The sequence below is a fragment of the Oncorhynchus keta genome, chromosome 11, assembly GCF_023373465.1.
Source record: "Oncorhynchus keta strain PuntledgeMale-10-30-2019 chromosome 11, Oket_V2, whole genome shotgun sequence".
Classification (NCBI taxonomy): Eukaryota; Metazoa; Chordata; class Actinopteri; order Salmoniformes; family Salmonidae; genus Oncorhynchus; species Oncorhynchus keta.
Genome location: NC_068431.1, coordinates 6,652,458 through 6,670,137, shown reverse-complemented (window position 1 = coordinate 6,670,137; position 17,680 = coordinate 6,652,458). Strand labels below are relative to the sequence as shown.

The window sequence follows — 17,680 nt, the reverse complement described above, 5'->3', positions numbered from 1 at the left end:
ATACTGGGGGGAGGGGGCTGATAATACTGGGGGGCTGATAATACTGGGGGGAGGGGCTGATAATACTGGGGGGCTGATAATACTGGGGGGGGGTGGCTGATAATACTGGGGGGCTGATAATACTGGGGGGTGGCTGATAATACTGGGGGGCTGATAATACTGGGGGGTGGCTGATAATACTGGGGGGCTGATAATACTGGGGGGCTGATAATACTGGGGGGTGGCTGATAATACTGGGGGGCTGATAATATTGGGGGGCTGATAATACTGTGGGGGGCTGATAATACTGGGGGGTGGCTGATAATACTGGGGGTGGCTGATAATACTGGGGGGCTGATAATACTGGGGGGTGGCTGATAATACTGGGGGTGGCTGATAATACTGGGGGTGGCTGATAATACTGGGGGGCTGATAATACTGGGGGGCTGATAATGGGGAGGGGCTGATAATACTGGGGGGGGCTGATAATATTGGGGGGGGCTGATAATACTGGGGGGGGCTGATAATACTGGGGGAGGGGGCTGAATACTGGGGGGCTGATAATACTGGGGGGGGCTGATAATACTGGGGGGCTGATAATACTTGGGCCATGCAGTGTAATGTGATTTGAAATCTGCACCAGAGACTATGAGATTCTCCTTGTATCATTCACACCATTCTATATCTCGCGATTTTGGATAATTGACTGTTATTCTGCTCTATGTGTCTGGATGTCACAATAAGGAAGCCGCTGACAGGATTACAGACTGTTTTCAATGCTGCGTTTTCCACAATCAACTGACCAGACAGTATTTGCGCTCTGGGATTTTAATAGACTCTCTCTCCTCTCCTACTGCAACATTACGTCACTTGTCCAACTCGTGTCCTTGGATCATTGTTATGGCAACGTAGAGGACGCATTCGAAGACGATGTGCAGATCACCCATCTAGGAATCAGACCGTCTCCTACCGAGATGCAGGTGATACTCGGGGGAAAATCCCTGTAGAGAAATCTATTCCGGTATGGCAAGAGGAGAGTAAGAGAGGAGCTCAAGGATTGCTTTGATGTCAGACTGGGATGTGTACTTTTGGCTCACGCAGGGATCCCCCACGAGGTGACAGACAGCATGACATCATACATCCAGTTCAGTGAGGATACTGTCATTACAACAAGCCTTGGGTGTCTTAAGGACTTGAAAATGTTGCCTCGGTGAAAATACGTTTTTCATTCCTGAACGGAGATACTGATGCTGTAATGGAGAAAGAAAAGTAATTCAGGTAAAAAAATATGGAAAGTGGGCCTCCCAGGTGGCGCAGTGGTCTAGCGCTAGCTGTGCCACCAGAGACTCTGGGTTCGCGCCCAGGCTCTGTCGCAGCCGTCCGCGACTGGGAGGTCCGCGGGGCGACGCACAATTGGCCTAGGCGTCGTCCGGGTTAGGGAGGGTTTGGCCGGTAGGGATATCCTTGTCTCATCGCGCACCAGCGACTCCTGTGGCGTGCCGGGCACAGTGCACTCTAACCAAGGTCGCCAGGTGCACGGTGTTTCCTCCGACACATTGGTGCGGCTGGCTTCCGGGTTGGATGCGCGCTGTGTTAAGAAGCAGTGCGGCTTGGTTGGGTTGTGTTTTGGAGGGCGCATGACTTTCTACCTTCATCTCTCCCGAGCCCGTACGGGAGTTGTAGCGATGAGGCAAGATCTTGATGAGGTCTTAATGCAATGGTGGGAAGAGACGGGAAAAGAGAGAACAATAACAGACGGTTCATCCAGACGGTTCATGTAAATTAATTGTTTTCATGAAAGATTTGATACCGTTGATTTCAAAGACAAATGTAAAACAAATATGTGAGATTATCCCCAAATCCTCTCCTGTCCAGATAACAGAGAACGAGGCTTGTTAATGATTTAAGCCACACAAAGCACCCGGGCCCAGACGGACTACGGGGCAAAGTCCTGAAGGTCTGCGCCGACTTGCTCAAGGGTGTCTTCACACGACTGTTTCAACTCCTGCTGAGCACCTGTACAGTGCCAAAATCCTGGAAGGTGACGACCATTGTACCGGTGCCTAAGAAGTCAAGGTGCCAAATCACCAAAAGCAGATCAATTGGACCCGTTACTCTGACCTTGGTGAACATGGTGGCTAGTCATGGAGCCTGTGTACAGTCCGGTGAGGGTCGTGGAGCCTGTGTGAGGACAGTCGGCCGGTACAGTCCGGTGAGGGTCGTGGAGCCTGTGTGAGGACAGTCGGCCGGTACAGTCCGGTGAGGGTCGTGGAGCCTGTGTGAGGACAGTCGGCCGGTACAGTCCGGTGAGGGTCGTGGAGCCTGTGTGAGGACAGTCGGCCGGTACAGTCCGGTGAGGGTCGTGGAGCCTGTGTGAGGACAGTCGGCCTGTACAGTCCGGTGAGGGTCGTGGAGCCTGTGTGAGGACAGTCGGCCGGTACAGTCCGGTGAGGGTCGTGGAGCCTGTGTGAGGACAGTCGGCCGGTACAGTCCGGTGAGGGTCGTGTCCGGTGAGGGTCGTGGAGCCTGTGTGAGGACAGTCGGCCGGTACAGGAGCCAGTGGGCCTGTGTGAGGAGGACAGTCGGCAGCCGGTACAGTCCGGTGAGGGTCGAGGAGCCTGTGTAAGGACAGTCGGCCGGTACAGTGCGGTGAGCGCAGTCAGCCTGTACAGTCCGGTGAGGGTCGTGGAGCCTGTGTGAGGACAGTCGGCCGGTACAGTCCGGTGAGGGTCGTGGAGCCTGTGTAAGGACAGTCGGCCGGTACAGTCCGGTGAGGGTCGAGGAGCCTGTGTAACCGTTTCATTAACTATTCAGCGGTCTGATTTTATTTAAACTTTTATTTAACTTGGCAAGTCAATTAAGAACAAAAATTCCTATTTACAATGACGGCCAAACCCGGACGATGCTGGGCCAATTGTGCACCGCACTATAGGACTCCCAATCACGTCCGGATGTGATACAGTGTGGATTCAAGATTCAAACCAGGGACTGTAGTGACACCTCTTGCACTGAGATGCAGTGCCTTAGACCGCTGCTCCACTCAGGAGCTTATGGCTTGGTGGTAGAAGCTGTGCAGGGTCCTGTTGGTAGCATACTTGGTGCATCAGTACTGCTTGTCATGGAGAGAGAACAGTATGACACAAGTATCTTAAGGCGAAGCTTGAACCATAGGATCCTAGAGGCAGGCAGGCAGGCAGGCAGGCAGGCAGGCAGGCAGGCAGACAGACAGACAGACAGACAGACAGACAGACAGACAGACGCACAGACAGACGCACAGACAGACGCACAGACAGACGCACAGACAGACCACAGACAGACAGGCACAGACAGACAGGCAGGCAGGCAGGCAGGCAGGCAGGCAGGCAGGCAGGCAGACAATCCTATGATTCCAAGATGAACTTAGCCTTAAGATGCTATTGGGAATCCAGGCCCTAGACATTTTGTGAGTAATGTCTATCTGAGCTGTTTCTGCGTGATGAGGCTCTTCCCCGCCCACCAATCACAGTCCCCTAGCGAGGTTTGTCGCCCGTCGTTGTGGTAGATGTTACTAAGCAGTGCTGCAGTGGTCATCATCAGGAGGAGATATTGATTTTCTACAGGGGACGAGCTGAGCCAGCACTATCGATCATCACGCCCCTGTTCCTAACCCCTTCTCTCTGTTTAACCCTCCTGTCTCTCCGTCTCTCTGTCTCTCCCTCGCTCTCTCCATCTCTCCCTCGCTCTCTCTCCATCTCTCCCTCGCTCTCTCTCCGTCTCCCTCGCTCTCTCCCCTCGCTCTCTCTCCATCTCTCTGTCTCTCCCTCGCTCTCTCTCCTTTCTCCGTCTCTCCCTCGCTCCCTCTCTCCCTCGCTCTCTCCGTCTCTCCCTCGCTCTCTCCGTCTCTCCCTCGCTCTCTCTCCGTCTCTCCCTCGCTCTCTCTCAACTCGCCATCTCTCCCTCTCTCTCTCTCCCTCTCGCTCTCTCTCTCCATCTCTCCCTCTCTCTCTCCATCTCTCCCTCTCTCTCTCCGTCTCTCTCTCTCTCTCCGTCTCTCCCTCTCTCTCCATCTCTCCCTCTCTCTCTCTCCGTCTCTCCCTCGCTCTCTCTCTGTCTCTCCCTCGCTCTCTCTCCGTCTCTCCCTCGCTCTCTCTCCGTCTCTCCCTCGCTCTCTCTCCGTCTCTCCCTCGCTCTCTCTCCGTCTCTCCCTCGCTCTCTCTCTGTCTCTCCCTCGCTCTCTCTCTGTCTCTCCCTCGCTCTCTCTCCGTCTCTCCCTCGCTCTCTCTCCGTCTCCCTCGCTCTCTCCCTCGCTCTCTCTCCGTCTCTCCCTCTCTCTCTCCGTCTCTCCCTCTCTCTCCGTCTCTCCCTCTCTCTCCTCTCTCTCTCTCTCCCGTCTCTCCCTCTCTCTCTCCGTCTCTCCCTCGCTCTCTCTCCGTCTCTCCTCGCTCTCTCTCTGTCTCTCCCTCGCTCTCTCTCCGTCTCTCCCTCGCTCTCTCTCTCCGTCCCTCCCTCGCTCTCTCTCCGTCTCCCTCGCTCTCTCTCCGTCTCTCCCTCGCTCTCTCTCCGTCTCTCCCTCGCTCTCTCTCCGTCTCTCCCTCGCTCTCTCTCCGTCCCTCCCTCGCTCTCTCTCCGTCTCTCCCTCGCTCTCTCTCCGTCTCTCCCTCGCTCTCTCTCCGTCTCTCCCTCGCTCTCTCTCCATCTCTCCTCTCTCTCTCTCTCCTTTCTCCGTCTCTCCCTCGCCCTCTCTCCCTCGCTCTCTCCGTCTCTCCTCGCTCTCTCAGTCTCTCCCTCGCTCTCTCAGTCTCTCCCTCGCTCTCTCTCCGTCTCTCCCTCGCTCTCTCTCCGTCTCTCTCCCTCGCTCTCTCTCCAGTCTCGCCATCTCTCCCTCTCTCTCTCCGTCTCGCTCTCTCTCTCCATCTCTCCCTCTCTCTCTCCGTCTCTCCCTCTCTCTCTCTCCGTCTCTCCCTCTCTCTCTCTCCGTCTCTCCTCTCTCTCTCTCCGTCTCTCCCTCTCTCTCTCTCCCGTCTCTCCCTCTCTCTCTCTCCCCGTCTCTCCCTCTCTCTCTCCGTCTCTCCCTCTCTCTCTCCGTCTCTCCCTCGCTCTCTCTCCGTCTCTCCCTCGCTCTCTCTCCGTCTCTCCCTCGCTCTCTCTCCGTCTCTCCCTCGCTCTCTCTCCGTCTCTCCCTCTCTCTCTCTCCGTCTCTCCCTCGCTCTCTCTCTCTCTCCCTCGCTCTCTCTCCGTCTCTCCCTCGCTCTCTCTCCGTCTCTCCCTCGCTCTCTCTCTCCCTCTCTCCCTCGCTCTCTCTCCGTCTCTCCCTCGCTCTCTCTCCGTCTCTCCTCGCTCTCTCTCCGTCTCTCCCTCGCTCTCTCTCCGTCTCTCCCTCGCTCTCTCTCCGTCTCCCTCGCTCTCTCCCTCGCTCTCTCTCCGTCTCTCCCTCTCTCCTCGCTCTCTCTCCGTCTCTCCCTCGCTCTCTCTCCGTCTCTCCCTCGCTCTCTCCGTCTCTCCCTCGCTCTCTCTCCGTCCCTCCCTCGCTCTCTCTCCGTCTCTCCCTCGCTCTCTCTCCGTCTCTCCCTCGCTCTCTCTCCGTCTCTCCCTCGCTCTCTCTCCGTCTCTCCCTCGCTCTCTCTCCGTCTCTCCCTCGCTCTCTCTCCGTCTCTCCCTCGCTCTCTCTCCGTCTCTCCCTCGCTCTCTCTCCGTCTCTCCCTCGCTCTCTCTCCGTCTCTCCCTCGCTCTCTCTCCATCTCTCCCTCGCTCTCTCACGGTCTCTCCTCGCTCTCTCTCCGTCTCTCCCTCGCTCTCTCTCCGTCTCTCCCTCGCTCTCTCTCCATCTCTCCCTCGCTCTCTCTCCATCTCTCCCTCGCTCGTCTCTCCTCGCTCTCTCTCCGTCTCTCCCTCGCTCTCTCTCCGTCTCTCTCTCGCTCTCTCTCCGTCTCTCCTCTCTCTCTCTCCGTCTCTCCCTCGCTCTCTCTCCGTCTCTCCCTCGCTCTCTCTCCGTCTCTCCCTCGCTCTCTCTCCCGTCTCTCCCTCGCTCTCTCTCCGTCTCTCCCTCGCTCTCTCTCCGTCTCCCTCGCTCTCTCTCCTCTCTCTCTCTCCATCTCTCCCTCGCTCCCTCCCTCGCTCTCTCTCCGTCTCTCCCTCGCTCTCTCTCCGTCTCTCCCTCGCTCTCTCTCCGTCTCTCCCTCGCTCTCTCTCCGTCTCCCTCGCTCTCTCCCTCGCTCTCTCCTCGCTCTCCCTCTCTCCGTCTCTCCCTCGCTCTCTCTCCGTCTCTCCCTCGCTCTCTCTCCGTCTCTCCTCGCTCTCTCTCCGTCTCTCCCTCGCTCTCTCTCCGTCTCTCCCTCGCTCTCTCTCCGTCTCTCCCTCGCTCTCTCTCCGTCTCTCCCTCGCTCTCTCTCCGTCTCTCCCTCGCTCTCTCTCCGTCTCTCCCTCGCTCTCTCTCCGTCTCTCCCTCGCTCTCTCTCCGTCTCTCCCTCGCTCTCTCTCCGTCTCTCCCCCTCTCTCTCTCTCCGTCTCTCCCTCGCTCTCTCTCCGTCTCTCCCTCGCTCTCTCTCTCCGTCTCTCCTCGCTCTCTCTCCGTCTCTCCCCTCGCTCTCTCTCCGTCTCTCCCTCGCTCTCTCTCCGTCTCTCCCTCGCTCTCTCTCCGTCTCTCCCTCGCTCTCTCTCCGTCTCTCCTCGCTCTCTCTCCGTCTCTCCCTCGCTCTCTCTCCGTCTCTCCCTCGCTCTCTCCTGTCTCTCCTCGCTCTCTCTCCGTCTCTCTCCTCGCTCTCTCTCCGTCTCTCCCTCGCTCTCTCTCCGTCTCTCCCTCGCTCTCTCTCCGTCTCTCCCTCGCTCTCTCTCCATCTCTCCCTCGCTCTCTCTCCATCTCTCCCTCGCTCCCTCCCCTCGCTCTCTCTCCGTCTCTCCCTCGCTCTCTCTCCATCTCTCCCTCGCTCTCTCTCCGTCTCCCTCGCTCTCCTCCCTCGCTCTCTCTCCGTCTCTCCCTCGCTCTCTCTCCATCTCTCCCTCGCTCTCTCTCCATCTCTCCCTCGCTCTCTCTCCGTCTCCCTCGATCTCTCCTCGATCTCTCCCTCGCTCTCTCTCCATCTCTCTGTCTCTCCCTCGCTCTCTCTCCCTTTCTCCGTCTCTCCCTCGCCCTCTCTCCCTCGCTCTCTCTCCGTCTCTCCCTCGCTCTCTCTCCATCTCTCCCTCTCCTCTCTCTCTCCGTCTCCCTCGCTCCCTCCCTCGCTCTCTCTCCGTCTCTCCCTCGCTCTCTCTCCATCTCTCCCTCGCTCTCTCTCCATCTCTCCCTCGCTCTCTCTCCGTCTCCCTCGATCTCTCCCTCGATCTCTCCCTCGCTCTCTCTCCATCTCTCTGTCTCTCCCTCGCTCTCTCTCCGTCTCTCCCTCCTCGCCTCTCTCCCTCGCTCTCTCTCCGTCTCTCCCTCGCTCTCTCTCCATCTCTCCCTCGCTCTCTCTCTCGGTCTCCCTCGCTCTCTCCCTCGCTCTCTCTCGCTCTCTCCCTCGCTCTCTCTGTCTCTCTCTCCCTCTCTCTCCAACTCTCCCTCGCTCTCTCCCTCGCTCTCTCTCCGTCTGTCTCTCCCTCGCTCTCTCTCCCTCTCTCTGTCTCTCCCTCGCTCTCTCTCCGTCTCCCTCGCTCTCTCCCCGCCCACCAATCACAGTCCCCTAGCGAGGTTTGTCGCCCGTCGTTGTGGTAGATGTTACTAAGCAGTGCTGCAGTGGTCATCATCAGGAGGAGATATTGATTTTCTACAGGGGACGAGCTGAGCCAGCACTATCGATCATCACGCCCCTGTTCCTAACCCCTTCTCTCTGTTTAACCCTCCTGTCTCTCCCTCTTTCTGTCTCTCCCTCGCTCTCTCTCCGTCTGTCTCTCCCTCGCTCTCTCTCCCTCGCTCTCTCTCCCTCGCTCTCTCTCGCTCGCTCTCTGTCTCTCCCTCGCTCTCTCTCCCTCTCTCTGTCTCTCCCTTGTTCTCTCTCCCTCTCTCTGTCTCTCCCTCTCTCTGTCTCTCCCTCGCTCTCTCTCCTTCTCGCTGTCTCTCCCTCGCTCTCTCTCCCTCGCTCTCTCTGTCTCTCCCTCGCTCTCTCCCAACTCGCCATCTCTCCCTCTCTCTCTCCGTCTCTCCCTCTCTCTCTCTCCGTCTGTCTCTCCCTCGCTCTCTCTCGCTCGCTCTCTGTCTCTCTCTCCCTCTCTCTGTCTCTCCCCCTCTCTCTGTCTCTCCCTCTCTCTGTCTCTCCCTCGCTCTCTCTCATCCTCTCGCTGTCTCTCCCTCGCTCTCTCTGTCTCTCCCTCGCTCTCTCCCAGTCTCCCTCTCTCCTCTCTCTCTCTCCGTCTCTCCCTCTCTCTCTCTCTCCGTCTCTCTCCTCTCTCTCTCCTCTCTCCCTCGCTCTCTCTCTCCGTCTCTCCCTCGCTCTCTCTCTCCGTCTCTCCCCTCTCTCTCTCTCCGTCTCTCGCTCTCTCTCCGTCTCTCCCTCTCTCTCTCCGTCTCTCCCTCTCTCTCTCCGTCTCGCTCTCTCTCTCTGTCTCTCCCTCTCTCTCTCTCCGTCTCTCTCCCTCTCTCTCTCTCTGTCTCTCCCTCGCTCTCTCTGTCTTTCCCTCGCTCTCTCTGTCTCTCCCTCGCTCTCTCTGTCTCTCCTCTCTATCTCCGTCTCTCTCCCTCTCTCTCCCTCTCTCTCTCCGTCTCGCTCTCTCTCTCCCTCTCTCTCCTCTCTCTCCCTCTCTCTCTCTCCGTCTCTCCCTCTCTCTCTCTCCGTCTCTCCCTCTCTCTCTCCGTCTCCCTCTCTCTCTCCGTCTCTCCCTCTCTCTCTCTCCGTCTCTCCCTCTCTCTCTCCTCTCTCCCTCTCTCTCTCCGTCTCTCCCTCTCTCTCTCTCTCCGTCTCTCCCTCTCTCTCTCTCCGTCTCTCGCTCTCTCTCTCCGTCTCGCTCTCTCTCTCCGTCTCTCCCTCTCTCTCTCTCCGTCTCGCTCTCTCTCTCCGTCTCCCCTCTCTCTCTCCGTCTCTCCCTCTCTCTCTCTCCGTCTCGCTCTCTCTCTCCGTCTCTCCCTCTCTCTCTCCGTCTCTCCCTCACTCTCTCTGTCTCTCCCTCGCTCTCTCTGTCTCTCCCTCGCTCTCTCTGTCTCTCCCTCTCTATCTCCCGTCTCTCTCCCTCTCTCTCCCTCTCTCTCCCTCTCTCTCTCCGTCTCGCTCTCTCTCCCTCTCTCTCTCCGTCTCTCTCCCTCTCTCTGTCTCCGTCTCTCCCTCTCTCTCTCTACGTCTCTCCCTCGCTCTCTCTACGTCTCTCCCTCGCTCTATCTCCGTCTCTCCCTCGCTCTCTCCCAACTCGCCATCTCTCATTCTCCCTACCTGTCGTTTATCTGCGCCATCCATCTCTTTTTCTCGCCGTCCCTCATTCTGTGTCTACCACCCCCACACCTCATTCTGTGTCTACCTGTCTACCCCACACCCCACCAATAAATCTAAAACCTCCTCTCTCCCTCCCTCAGACTCCTCTCTGACAGGATGCCCAGTCCCTGATGCCAACACTGCGCCACAAAAACTTCTTATCCTCGACGCTCGTTCTTACACCGCTGCAGTGGCCAACCGTGCCAAGGGAGGTGGCTGTGAGTGTGAAGGTCAGTACACACACGCAATACAGTGGATGGGATGTTGTCTCCTAACCTGGTTGTTTTGTCAGGCACCATACTCACATATGTCTCATATTTTGTGCCTCCTAGTAGAACAGCCAGAGAGAGGTGTTACACATCACCACGTACAGTGGTTGCAGGCCTCATCTTTTTAAGTGGGAGAACTTGCATGTTGACACCCAATTTGGTGGCTGACTAACCACTTTTTGATTTTGACCCACTGTACATGTAGACAGTCCCTAAGCAGTAGATGTACATGTTGACAGTCCCTAACCAGGCAGAGATGTACATGTTGACAGTCCCTACCAGGCAGAGATGTACATGTTGACAGTCCCTAAGCAGTAGATGTACATGTTGACAGTCCCTAAGCAGTAGATGTACATGTTGACAGTCCCTAAGCAGTAGAGATGTACATGTTGACAGTCCTAAGCAGTAGAGATGTACATGTTGACAGTCCCTAAGCAGTAGAGATGTACATGTTGACAGTCCCTAAGCAGTAGAGATGTACATGTTGACAGTCCTAAGCAGTAGAGATGTACATGTTGACAGTCCCTAAGCAGTAGAGATGTACATGTTGACAGTCCCTAAGCAGTAGAGATGTACATGTTGACAGTCCCTAAGCAGTAGAGATGTACATGTTGACAGTCCTAAGTAGAGAGTAGAGATGTACATGTTGACAGTCCCTAAGCAGTAGAGATGTACATGTTGACAGTCCCTAAGCAGTAGAGATGTACATGTTGACAGTCCCTAAGCAGTAGAGATGTACATGTTGACAGTCCCTAAGCAGTAGAGATGTACATGTTGACAGTCCCTAAGCAGTAGAGATGATGTACATGTTGACAGTCCCTAAGCAGTAGAGATGTACATGTTGACAGTCCCTAAGCAGAGATGTGACAGAGATGTACATGTTGACAGTCCCTAAGCAGTAGAGATGTACATGTTGACAGTCCCTAAGCAGTAGAGATGTACATGTTGACAGTCCCTAAGCAGTAGAGATGTACATGTTGACAGTCCCTAAGCAGTAGAGATGTACATGTTGACAGTCCCTAAGCAGTAGAGATGTACATGTTGACAGTCCCTAAGCAGTAGAGATGTACATGTTGACAGTCCCTAAGCAGTAGAGATGTACATGTTGACAGTCCCTAAGCAGTAGAGATGTACATGTTGACAGTCCCTAAGCAGTAGAGATGTACATGTTGACAGTCCCTAAGCAGTAGAGATGTACATGTTGACAGTCCCTAAGCAGTAGAGATGTACATGTTGACAGTCCCTAAGCAGTAGAGATGTACATGTTGACAGTCCTAAGCAGTAGAGATGTACATGTTGACAGTAAGCAGTAGAGATGTACCCTAAGCAGTAGAGATGTACATGTTGACAGTCCCTAAGCAGTAGAGATGTACATGTTGACAGTCCCTAAGCAGTAGAGATGTACATGTTGACAGTCCCTAAGCAGTAGAGATGTACATGTTGACAGTCCCTAAGCAGTAGAGATGTACATGTTGACAGTCCCTAAGCAGTAGAGATGTACATGTTGACAGTCCCTAAGCAGTAGAGATGTACATGTTGACAGTCCCTAAGCAGTAGAGATGTACATGTTGACAGTCCCTAAGCAGTAGAGATGTACATGTTGACAGTCCCTAAGCAGTAGAGATGTACATGTTGACAGTCCCTAAGCAGTAGAGATGTACATGTTGACAGTGACCCTAAGCAGTAGAGATGTACATGTTGACAGTCCCTAAGCAGTAGAGATGTACATGTTGACAGTCCCTAAGCCTAAGCAGTCCCTAAGCAGAGATGTACATGTTGACAGTCCCTAAGCAGTAGAGATGTACATGTTGACAGTCCCTAAGCAGTAGAGATGTACATGTTGACAGTCCCTCCAGTAGAGATGTACATGTTGACAGTAGAGATGTACATGTTGACAGTCCCTAAGCAGTAGAGATGTACATGTTGACAGTCCCTAAGCAGTAGAGATGTACATGTTGACAGTCCCTAAGCAGTAGAGATGTACATGTTGACAGTCCCTAAGCAGTAGAGATGTACATGTTGACAGTCCCTAAGCAGTAGAGATGTACATGTTGACAGTCCCCAGTAGAGATGTAATGTTGACAGTCCCTAAGCAGTAGAGATGTACATGTTGACAGTCCCTAAGCAGTAGAGATGTACATGTTGACAGTCCCTAAGCAGTAGAGATGTACATGTTGACAGTCCCTAAGCAGTAGAGATGTACATGTTGACAGTCCCTAAGCAGTAGAGATGTACATGTTGACAGTCCCTAAGCAGTAGAGATGTACATGTTGACAGTCCCTAAGCAGTAGAGATGTACATGTTGACAGTCCCTAAGCAGTAGAGATGTACATGTTGACAGTCCCTAAGCAGCAGAGATGTACATGTTGACAGTCCTTAAGCAGTAGAGATGTACATGTTGACAGTCCCTAAGCAGTAGAGATGTACATGTTGACAGTCCCTAAGCAGTAGAGATGTACATGTTGACAGTCCCTAAGCTAGAGATGTACATGTTGACAGTCCCTAAGCAGAGATGTACATGTTGACAGTCCCTAAGCAGTAGAGATGTACATGTTGACAGTCCCTAAGCAGTAGAGATGTACATGTTGACAGTCCCTAAGCAGTAGAGATGTACATGTTGACAGTCCCTAAGCAGTAGAGATGTACATGTTGACAGTCCCTAACCAGGTAGAGATGTACATGTTGACAGTCCCAGTAGAGAACCAGGCAGAGATGTACATGTTGACAGTCCTAAGCAGTAGAGATGTACATGTTGACAGTCCCTAAGCAGTAGAGATGTACATGTTGACAGTCCCTACATGTTGAAGTCCCTAACCAGTAGAGATGTACATGTTGACAGTCCCTAAGCAGTAGATGTACATGTTGACAGTCCCTAAGCAGTAGAGATGTACATGTTGACAGTCCCTAAGCAGTAGATGTACATGTTGACAGTCCCTAAGCAGTAGAGATGTACATGTTGACAGTCCCTAAGCAGTAGATGTACATGTTGACAGTCCCTAAGCAGTAGAGATGTACATGTTGACAGTCCCTAAGCAGTAGAGATGTACATGTTGACAGTCCCTAAGCAGTAGAGATGTACATGTTGACAGTCCCTAAGCAGTAGAGATGTACATGTTGACAGTCCCTAAGCAGTAGAGATGTACATGTTGACAGAGATGTACATGTTGACAGTCCCTAAGCAGTAGAGATGTACATGTTGACAGTCCCTAAGCAGTAGAGATGTACATGTTGACAGTCCCCCTAATGTTGCAGTCCCTAGAGATGTACATGTTGACAGTCCCTAAGCAGTAGAGATGTACATGTTGACACATGTACATGTGACAGTCCCTAAGCAGTAGAGATGTACATGTTGACATGTTGACAGTCCCTAAGCAGTAGAGATGTACATGTTGACAGTCCCTAAGCAGTAGAGATGTACATGTTGACAGTCCCTAAGCAGTAGAGATGTACATGTTGACAGTCCCTAAGCAGTAGAGATGTACATGTTGACAGTCCCTAAGCAGTAGAGATGTACATGTTGACAGTCCCTAAGCAGCAGAGATGTACATGTTGACAGTCCCTAAGCAGTAGAGATGTACATGTTGACAGTCCCTAAGCAGTAGAGATGTACATGTTGACAGTCCCTAAGCAGTAGAGATGTACATGTTGACAGTCCCTAAGCAGTAGAGATGTACATGTTGACAGTCCCTAAGCAGTAGAGATGTACATGTTGACAGTCCCTAAGCAGTAGATGTACATGTTGACAGTCCCTAAGCAGTAGAGATGTACATGTTGACAGTCCCTAAGCAGTAGAGATGTACATGTTGACAGTCCCTAAGCAGTAGAGATGTACATGTTGACAGTCCCTAAGCAGTAAGTACATGTAGACAGTCCCTACAGTAGAGATGTACATGTTGACAGTCCCTAAGCAGTAGAGTACCAGTCCCTAAGCAGTAGAGATGTACATGTTGACAGTCCCTAAGCAGTAGAGATGTACATGTTGACAGTCCCTAAGCAGTAGAGATGTACATGTTGACAGTCCCTAAGCAGTAGAGATGTACATGTTGACAGTCCCCTAATGTACAGTAGAGATGATGTACATGTTGACAGTCCCTAAGCAGTAGAGATGTACATGTTGACAGTCCCATGTTAAGTCCCTAAGCAGTAGAGATGTACATGTTGACAGTCCCTAAGCAGCAGAGATGTACATGTTGACAGTCCCCCAGGCAGAGATGTACATGTTGACAGTCCCTAAGCAGTAGAGATGTACATGTTGACAGTCCCTAAGCAGTAGAGATGTACATGTTGACAGTCCCTAAGCAGTAGAGATGTACATGTTGACAGTCCCTAAGCAGTAGAGATGTACATGTTGACAGTCCCTAAGCAGTAGAGATGTACATGTTGACAGTCCCTAACCAGGCAGAGATGTACATGTTGACAGTCCCTAAGCAGTAGAGATGTACATGTTGACAGTCCCTAAGCAGTAGAGATGTACATGTTGACAGTCCCTAAGCAGTAGAGATGTACATGTTGACAGTCCCTAAGTTGACAGTCCCTAAGCAGTAGAGATGTACATGTTGACAGTCCCTAGATGCATGTTGACAGTCCCTAAGCAGTAGAGATGTACATGTTGACAGTCCCTAAGCAGTAGAGATGTACATGTTGACAGTCCCTAAGCAGTAGAGATGTACATGTTGACAGTCCCTAAGCAGTAGAGATGTACATGTTGACAGTCCCTAACCAGGCAGAGATGTACATGTTGACAGTCCCTAAGCAGTAGATGTACATGTTGACAGTCCCTAAGCAGTAGAGATGTACATGTTGACAGTCCCTAAGCAGTAGAGATGTACATGTTGACAGTCCCTAAGCAGTAGAGATGTACATGTTGACAGTCCCTAAGCAGTAGAGATGTACATGTTGACAGTCCCTAAGCAGTAGAGATGTACATGTTGACAGTCCCTAAGCAGTAGAGATGTACATGTTGACAGTCCCTAAGCAGTAGAGATGTACATCTTGACAGTCCCTAAGCAGTAGAGATGTACATGTTGACAGTCCCTAAGCAGTAGAGATGTACATCTTGACAGTCCCTAAGCAGTAGAGATATACATGTTGACAGTCCCTAAGCAGCAGAGATGTACATGTTGACAGTAGTATAATTCTGTATGTTTCAGAGTACTACCCTAACTGTAGTATAATTCTGTATGTTTCAGAGTACTACCTAACTGTGATAATTCTGTATGTTTCAGAGTACTACCCTAACTGTAGTATAATTCTGTATGTTTCAGAGTACTACCCTAACTGTGAGGTGATGTTCATGGGCATGGCCAATATCCACTCCATTAGGAACAGCTTCCAGTCCCTCCGAGCCGTCTGCAGCCAGATCCCTGACCCGGGCAAGTAAGTGGATCTCTCTGACATCTCTCCCTTATCTCTACCATCCCTCAGTCCCCTTCTCCAGGCCTCAGTAAGTTTACACCACAGACAGAGGGAGGGGGAGGGAGAGAGGAAGAGGGAGGGGGAGGGAGAGAGGAAGAGGAAGAGGGGGAGGGAGAGAGGAAGAGGGGGAGGGAGAGAGGAAGAGGGGGAGGGAGAGAGGAAGAGAGGAGGGAGAGAGGAAGAGGGGGAGGAGAGGGGAAGAGAAGAGGGAGAGTATAATTCTCCAGGAAGAGGGAGAGAGGAAGGGGGAGGGGAGAGGGGAGAGGAGAGAGGGGGAGGGAGAGAGGAAGAGGGGGAGGGAGAGGAAGAGGGGAGGGAGAGAGGAAGAGGGGGAGGGAGAGAGGAAGAGGAGGAGGGAGAGAGGAAGAGGAGGGAGAGAGGAAGAGGAGGGAGAGAGGAAGAGGGAGAGAGGAAGGGGAGGGAGAGGGGAGGGGAGAGGGGGAGGGAGAGGGGGAGGGAAGAGGGGGAGGGAGAGAGGAAGAGGAGAGGAGAGAGGGGGAGGGAGGGAAGAGAGGAAGAGGAGGGAGAGAGGAAGAGGAGGGAGAGGGGGGAGGAAGAGGGGAGGGGGAGGGGAGGGAGAGAGGGGGAGGAAGAGAGGGAGGGGAGAGGAAGGAGGGGAGAGGGGGAGGGAGAGAGGAAGAGGGGGAGGGAGAGGGGAAGAGGGGAGGGAGAGAGGAAGAGAAGAGGAGGGAGGGAGAGAGGAAGAGGAGGGGGAGGGAGAGAGGAAGAAGGGGGAGGGAGAGAGGAAGAGGGGAGGGAGAGAGGAAGAGGGGGAGGGAGAGAGGAAGAGGGGGAGGGAGAGAGGAAGAGGGGGAGGGAGAGAGGAAGAGGGGGAGGGAGAGAGGAAGAGGGGGAGGAAGAGGGGGAGGGAGAGAGGAAGAGAGAGAGATATGGGGGTAGGGAGAGAGGAAGAGAGAGATATGGGGGTAGGGAGAGAATATATATATATGCAGGCAGGCCCATTCCCGCTGGGCTAGCTGTTTGTCCAAAGTGTGTTTGTGGTGTTCATTTATTTTTGCATGTCAGACCTGCATTCAAACACTATTTGAAATCATTTGCAAATTCTTAAGCTGTGCCAGTCACACACTAGACAAGCAATAGAAACATTCCCAGGAGTGCAAAACCCCCGCCCGCCTGCGACTCCAGTCAGACTAAAGCAAACGTTTAAAGTGCTTGAAAGATTTCAAATAGTATTTGAACCCACACGTTGGGTGTGTGTGTCTCCTTGCATGTGGACAGTGCCTGTCCCAAGCTGTAATGAGTGATGCAGAGGGCTGTTCCCGTGGCAGAGTTCCTGGTATTCTAAAAGAGGTGCTGTAGTGACCCCCTTTTTAAAAAATGACACATCTAGGTCAGGGGCTCCACGCCCTCTCCCCGATGTCAGGGTTGTCCCCGGTTACCCAACCCAGGCTGTGTTTTTTATTATTTACCTTCAGAAAGAAATACATTCTAGAACCTTCTAGACCTGTTCTCATTGGTCGCCCCTCGGGCGTGTGCATTCACAGCTGGCTGTCCGCTCTGGAGAGCACCCGTTGGCTGCAGCACCTGTCCGTCATGCTGAAGGCAGCCACTCTGGTGTGCTCTGCGGTGGAAAGGGAGGGACGTCCTGTCCTGGTGCATTGTTCAGACGGTTGGGACCGTACCCCTCAGATTGTGGCTCTCGCCAAGATCCTGCTGGACCCGTTCTATAGGACGCTAGAGGTACACACAAAACACTGTGTCTGAGGACACACAAAACACTGTGTCTGAGGACACACAAAACACTGTGTCTGAGGACACACAAAACACTGTGTCTGAGGACACACAAAACACTGTGTCTGAGGACACACAAAACACTGTGTCTAAGGACACACAAAACACTGTGTCTGAGGACACACAAAACACTGTGTCTGAGGACACACAAAACACTGTGTCTGAGGACACACAAAACACTGTGTCTGAGGACACACAAAACACTGTGTCTGAGGACACACAAAACACTGTGTCTGAGGACACACAAAACACTGTGTCTGAGGACACACAAAACACTGTGTCTGAGGACACACAAAACACTGTGTCTGAGGACACACAAAACACTGTGTCTGAGGACACACAAAACACTGTGTCTGAGGACACACAAAACACTGTGTCTGAGGACACACAAAACACTGTGTCTGAGGACACTGATGCAATAATATATAATATATGCCATTTAGCAGACACACAAAACGCTTTTGTGCCTGAGGACAGCAAACACTTACAGTCACTGTGTCTGCAAACACTTCTGAGGACACACAAAACACGTCTGGGTGGTCTGAGGACACACAAAACACTGTGCCTGGAGGACACTGTGTCTGAGGACACCCACTACAAAACCTGGTCTGAGGTTACAAGCGCCATGCTCTACGTATGGGTGGTCCCGGGAATCGAACCCACTACCCTGGCGTTACAAGCGCCATGCTCTACCAACTGAGCTACAGAAGGACCGCAATGATGAAAACGGTGTGCTTCACTTTAACACTGATGCAGCAGGTTATCAGGTTTTCTGTTCTGATAGTATGTAGACGGTATAACCAGTTTCACACAGCCCATATGAATTTACCAACAACAACAACAACAACAAACAGTGGTTTTATTTACACATATATATATACACGTGTTACAATGGAGCACTTTGTCAGTTTACAA

At 52.8% G+C, this 17,680-nt stretch overlaps 1 protein-coding gene across 7 annotated transcripts in view; it reads left to right on the top strand.

The window, feature by feature from the left end:
• LOC118382693 (myotubularin-related protein 4-like) overlaps positions 1-17,680 on the top strand; it is a 125,222-nt gene that overhangs the window by 65,501 nt on the left and 42,041 nt on the right. For all 7 annotated transcript variants that reach the window (XM_052529310.1, XM_052529307.1, XM_052529308.1 and 4 more), the window contains 3 exons: positions 9,431-9,559; positions 14,863-14,974; positions 16,519-16,714. In XM_052529310.1, coding sequence (XP_052385270.1) covers positions 9,431-9,559; positions 14,863-14,974; positions 16,519-16,714 — 437 coding nt within the window. The remainder of the gene's footprint in view (positions 1-9,430; positions 9,560-14,862; positions 14,975-16,518; positions 16,715-17,680) is intronic.